We start from the raw sequence: 6,000 nt of genomic DNA, 5'->3' as shown, positions 1-6,000 counted from the left end.
CCAGTTGGAAATATTAAAATATGAAAAAACGTTTAATGCAATTGCAATAAAAATAAAAAAATATTTTTTCTCACCAACTCTTCCTTCTAAGTTAATTTTCTATGGGGAAAAATGAAATGGTGACAGCTTGAGCTCCATTTACCCAATCAACCCAAACTTATACAGCAGCTTTGGAAAGTTTTTCTCATTTGATTGACCCTTACAAAACTACCATAATACAGACTATTTTAATATTTTATGGAATAATTACTTCCATTTTGAGTGAATATCGATTATAACACATTTAAGCTTATAACCTACAGTAGAAAACTATAGTTATAGTATGCAAAATGGAGAGAAAAAATGAAATTGATAGCTGAAAAAAATGTCATCTACCTGAAGCATTGATTAGGGTTCAAGCGTTCTCAAGTTTTACCAGCCAACAAAGAAAATACAGTTGACTTGAGATAGAAGCACTGTGAATTAAATCATATTTCAAAAGTATGAGCATTTCATACTCCTAAGTTACAATAGAGAGTTTGCAACAAGATGCTTGAAGTATACAAGCACCCACTTGATTGTTATAAAACATACTTTGGATTTATAATTGGCATTTTGCACACTCAGTATTAGTAGAAATGGAGAAAAATTCGTATAGCGGAGTAGACTGTATTTCACATTTTTTTTTAAAACTCACAACACAAAATAGCCACTATAAATATATGGTGACTCTTCAAGAGCAAACATCAAGAAATTGGAAAATAAAGCATAAAACGTGACTTATTCATGCAAAAATTGAACTTGAAGTCACAAATAAATGCTTTAATTTAACAAGACACATACTTTCAATAAATAATATAAGAATTCAGGAATGAATAAAAATATTTATATACACATACTATCAAAAGAGTTCCATGAGTTTTTAGAGTGATAGTAAACCTTTATCACATTTGGCTAATTCAACATAAGATGAACAGTATCATTTCCTATTTTTTTAAGAGATATAAAAATGTTATCAGCACAAAATGGATTTTAAGAACAAATTATATAATTATATTCATTTTAGTTTAGATCAGGTACTGAAATTATGTAATATTCAAATGCAAATTTGAAAAAATAGAGGACCTATGCAGTACATAAGGTACAACGAGTCAATTAACTCTTTACATTTATTTTGAGTGAAGAGACTTCCTCAATTGATGCTGGTTAAGGGAATCCTATAATGTGAACATAAATGATGTCACATTTATACTAAACCCTGGTATAAAAAAAATTTTCTATGAAATGAATAACGTTCTTGTAAAGAGGTAACTATAAGCCAAAAAAGACTAACATTCTAATAAATTCAGGAGATGAATAGCAAACTAATAATAATATATATTACCATTAAGGCCAATGTTTTTTACAGGAACTTGTCATTTCTTTTGACTTTTATAATACAAAATAATAATACCCTAAAATTTTGATATTAATTAATCATGAATGTAATGACAAATCACTTCTCTAAATGTAACACTTTTCATTATTACCATATAAAGAGTCGTCAGTACAAATTATTATTCCACGATTTCACAGGAATAATTTCTTTGAGATTACCACATTTTCTCATTAATCTATAATCAGGAAGAAAAAGCTACTTTTTCCCTTCTTTAAATAGTCTATCATTGATTTTCCCTTCTTGTCACTCCTTCTATTATTATATCATCTTCCATTGGAGGCATAAGATCATTCCGGATTTTGAGTTTTGGAACTGATGATCCTACAAAGAAATAGAAAATATTATATTGTGTATTTCAATGTTAAAACACTGGGTGACTACTATACCACCATGAAGGTTTCATATTCCTATTGCATTTCCATACACTAAAATCTAATGAAAAATTTCTCTTCAGAAATGTTCATTATTAGATGATGAAAAATATTACATCAATCAACAAAATTGAACACTGAAACTGTAATCAAGTGCTTAAGGGCATCCTTATGATACCTGAAAATATTTTACCATAACAAGAGATGATTCCTTTTGCCAACCAATACCTCAAATACCATTGGTTTAATGCAGCAAATGACTGATTTTTACCCATTAAAAATTACAATTGGTTAATAACCTACATCTAAGAACATCTGATTGAATTATTGGGATGTGACGCCTGACATTAACGAGTTAATTCAACACAAATGAAGGACAAGGAAAAATATTACGCCATGAGGAAAATCATGTTTTTATTTACATCAATTTAAAAAAGTTCCTTTTCTCCATAGGCATCCAGTAATCACGTTGTTGACATGCAAAGGACAACCTTTCTATTGGTAATGAATATTTTCACCTCAATATATGACCCCATTACTGCTAAAGGCATCATGCGTGCCTGCACCTTTTCTAAACCCAAACTGATCATCCCCTAAGTTATCATTTTCCCTGCTCTCCATCCTCTTATTGATGAATTGAGAATCATTTCATCAAATTCATTGAAATGAGAACCATTTTAGCTGTGTGCCAAATCAAACATTGTTCTGTAGTTCTCACAAATGGCTGCCTTTCCCCATATTGAATAGGAACTAACACTGATCTGAAAAAGCCTTCTGGCAAGATTCCTTCCTCATAAATGCTAAGAATTAAACCATTTAAACTCTTTCTTTCATGTTTCCCTACACCTTTTAGTAGTTGCATGGGAATATTTTCTGTCCTCATGGCCTTGTTCCATTTCAATTCCCTTAATTCCCTTTGTATCATACCATCTTGTAAGCCTGGACCTAAGCTATCCTCATCAATGTCATATTCTCTTTCAATGTCTAAATAATTGATGAAAAGCACTTTCCACATTTCTATATAGCTCCTTGGTATCACCTCCCAACATATTGCTAAAAATCATCAATCTTCCAACAAAAAAGGCCAAATTCATAGTGATAATGGTATGTCATGTTGCCAAATGAATGGCTCACTTCCCCAAATTTTCTTATTAGTTGTATCAGCTCCAAAAGTTACATAACCTGTCCAGAAAATATCTAATGAGTGTAGCACACACATTAAATAGTATGTATCTATGTATTAATTTTAGCAAGTTGGTGAAATATTGCACCTAACAGAAATACTCTGAATACAATTATCAAGGGGATAGAGATGGTGCGGTGGCTACCGTACTGGCTTACCACCCAGAAGGCCCGGATTCGAATCCCGACGGTGTTGAATATTTTCAGAGGTATCTCGATCCCTACTTGAGGTGCTTTGTGGAGGGCACTTTGGGTGAGTACACCGTCCGTCGGATGGGACGTTAAGCTGCGGACCCCTTGGTGCTTTTCATTAAGAGTAGGCTAATGTCGACGCCGGGTTTCTCTCCACCCTTCAACCTTTCCTGTCCATACCCTAACGTGCAAATGACCTCAGCTGTCAGTCGCCTACCCTAAATACTACTAATACTACAATTATCAACGTACAACAACTGAGTTTATTCCGTAGTCTACTGCAAGGAATCAAGAGGTAGACCTTCAAAGTCATGCTATAAGATGGTCTCACTCCAAACAATGTCTACATTCATGTTCCCTACAACTTCAATCAGGTAACAAAAAAATTACATAAAAGTGTCAAATTAGGTAACAAAATTATTGAGATTTACTACGGTTATCATTTTACTCACAGAGTAAATTTGTGATAGGTCATTACAAAGGAGATAAATATCGGTCTTACCAGCAGTGTTATTACTCGGAGGATTAATGTTTGTCTGAATACTTTGGGGTTGCACCTGATGAAGTCTGACACCTTGTGGTATGTGTTGAGAGGTGCTGCCAACCATATGCGGCATCACTCGGGCCTGGTTTGTTAATGATGATGGGATGACAGGATTATGATAATAGTTTTGAAGGCCATACTGAGCTTGCATTAATGGCATTTGATGATGAAACCTTGGACCCTGGCTTGGGTAAATGCTCATTGCTGGTCTCATTTGCTGAGCTGAGGGCTAAAATACAAAATAAATTATTAGAATAAGCACCATGTGTAAAAAATTAGGCATTGGCCACAATAATAATTTAATTTTAAAGCAACTATACACTGCTAAGTTAAAACATTAGCATAATTATAATAATGATCAGTGACCTTTTGTCAGGACACAGGAATTTGGTGAACTACTTAGTTTTTTAATAATTGAATTTTTTTGAATTTGAGAGTTCCTATAAAAATTTGATTTCCCAACATTTTATCTAATCTTTTTGAGTAAATTGTTAAAGTGCTCACTAGTATATTATAAATTAACAGGGTATGACACAGTACAGCAGCGCATCAATTCATCAGTTAAACTTGAAACATAAATTACAATTACCAAAAAACCATCCTACATAGATAATTTACACTTTTCACTCCCAAGGAATCGACTGCTTTTCGAAAACAATCACTAAGTGCAGATGCCTTCTTATGGCATTGAGAGTTTCCTTTTCAGGGAACTTGGTGAATAAGGACACAGATATTAACTGACTAGGTTACCTTCCTTGGTGATGCAATCATATGAATTCTTTTTTACCTGCTTTGCCTTGAGTATGACTTTTAAGTGATACCTATTAAGATGGCAATTTCATGTAGTAATTAATGTCTCTCACTTCAATACCTCTACATAGTAAGAGAAGTTCACCCATAATACTAAGCCCATCTTCTTAATGCATTAAATAATTAATTACTGTTACTAAGGGACATCACCACATCACACCTGGATCCGTAATTTATATTCTTCATAGTATTTTTCATTATTAATTATTACCTCTGAAAGCAACAGTATTAGGACACTGTGCTGGGCTTTCATGATCTATATAGACAAAATCTTTAAGATTGCAGTTGCACTAATTCCACAGTCATTTTCTTAACCTAGATTTTTCTCTCATGTTGCAGTGTTACAGAAATTTTCCAAAATTATTCTTGAACCTTGAACCAAAAACATTCAAATCATTGAGTGGACGATAAAGATTCTATATAATTAACAAAACAAGCCATTCAGAAAAAGTGTATACTTCAACCTAAAGAACAGTAACAAATTAATCTCTACACTTTAAGAAGATGGAAAATATGTGAAATGTTACCACAAATGTGTGTTATCTGACCATACTTTACAGCAATATTTACTAACTAGCAAAACATCCACAACCTAGTAATCTCTGCCAAACTCCAATTTCTTCTCTACATGTTGAAGCAGGAATAAAACTGACAAAGGCAATGATTCAGTTCACCTGGTATGGATCTTAAAAAAAGGAGATACCTGTTGAGCAGTCAGCAAAGTGAAATTGTTGGTATCCCGTGGTTTATATCAGTCTGCACAAGACTCGAATTGGTTGGTTATGACTGGAGAATTAAATTTACAGTATTCACTCAGCGCAGGGAGATATCTTGCCCTTTTTGCCATTCAAACAGCCATGGAGGGAGCTGAATTTCTTCCTTCACCTATGCTACATGTATGCATGAATTTCAGTCAAAAGCCTTCACCCTGAACGGACCTGTGTGCTTCACTTACATTTCCACATATATCTAACAATAAGAGGGAAGACGATTGTTAGCCTGGTCAGCTTTTAAGTCTTCTTCATTCTGCTAAAGGTGCCAAAATCACAGGTTTCCTGATTCATCCTTCTATTATGCTTTTAAAATTAGACTCCAGAATTCGGCAGCCCTTCAATATATGCTTTCCTCTGACCTAACTTAGTCAGCCATCAAAAACATTTCGAATATCTCATATTTATACCCTGATATCACCTTAATTATAGGTACCTAGCCTTAGATCGCTGACCTCTGCTGGCAAAATCAATTGAAAAAGGCAGATTTTGTAATGCCTGGTTTTAATATGGCCTTTTTTATGAGAAATAACTCAGGACAGACTGAAATAAACTCCTGAGGAAATTAAAATGACCTGTGCTAAATATGTAAATTGACCTGTGCTAAATGCTTGGAAATTACAAATGGGCAAACTGAAATGGTAGAAAAAAATGAGCAATTGGCCATAAAAATTAATTATTTCCGCTTTTAAGCATACCTTGAAGCACCAATAA

At 33.6% G+C, this 6,000-nt stretch overlaps 1 protein-coding gene across 2 annotated transcripts in view; it reads right to left on the bottom strand.

The window, feature by feature from the left end:
- LOC139698111 (transcriptional regulator ATRX homolog) overlaps positions 1–6,000 on the bottom strand; it is a 75,918-nt gene continuing 69,918 nt past the window's right edge. For both annotated transcript variants that reach the window (XM_071597026.1, XM_071597027.1), the window contains 2 exons: positions 3,665–3,935; positions 1–1,738 (listed from right to left, as the gene is read on the bottom strand). In XM_071597026.1, coding sequence (XP_071453127.1) covers positions 1,641–1,738; positions 3,665–3,935 — 369 coding nt within the window. In that variant the 3' untranslated portion in view covers positions 1–1,640. The remainder of the gene's footprint in view (positions 1,739–3,664; positions 3,936–6,000) is intronic.

This window comes from Hetaerina americana, unplaced genomic scaffold (genome assembly GCF_022747635.1).
Source record: "Hetaerina americana unplaced genomic scaffold, ioHetAmer1.1.p SCAF_8, whole genome shotgun sequence".
Classification (NCBI taxonomy): domain Eukaryota; kingdom Metazoa; phylum Arthropoda; class Insecta; order Odonata; family Calopterygidae; genus Hetaerina; species Hetaerina americana.
The sequence above is the reverse complement of the archived record's forward strand: the minus strand, read 5'-3'. Positions and strand labels throughout refer to the sequence as shown.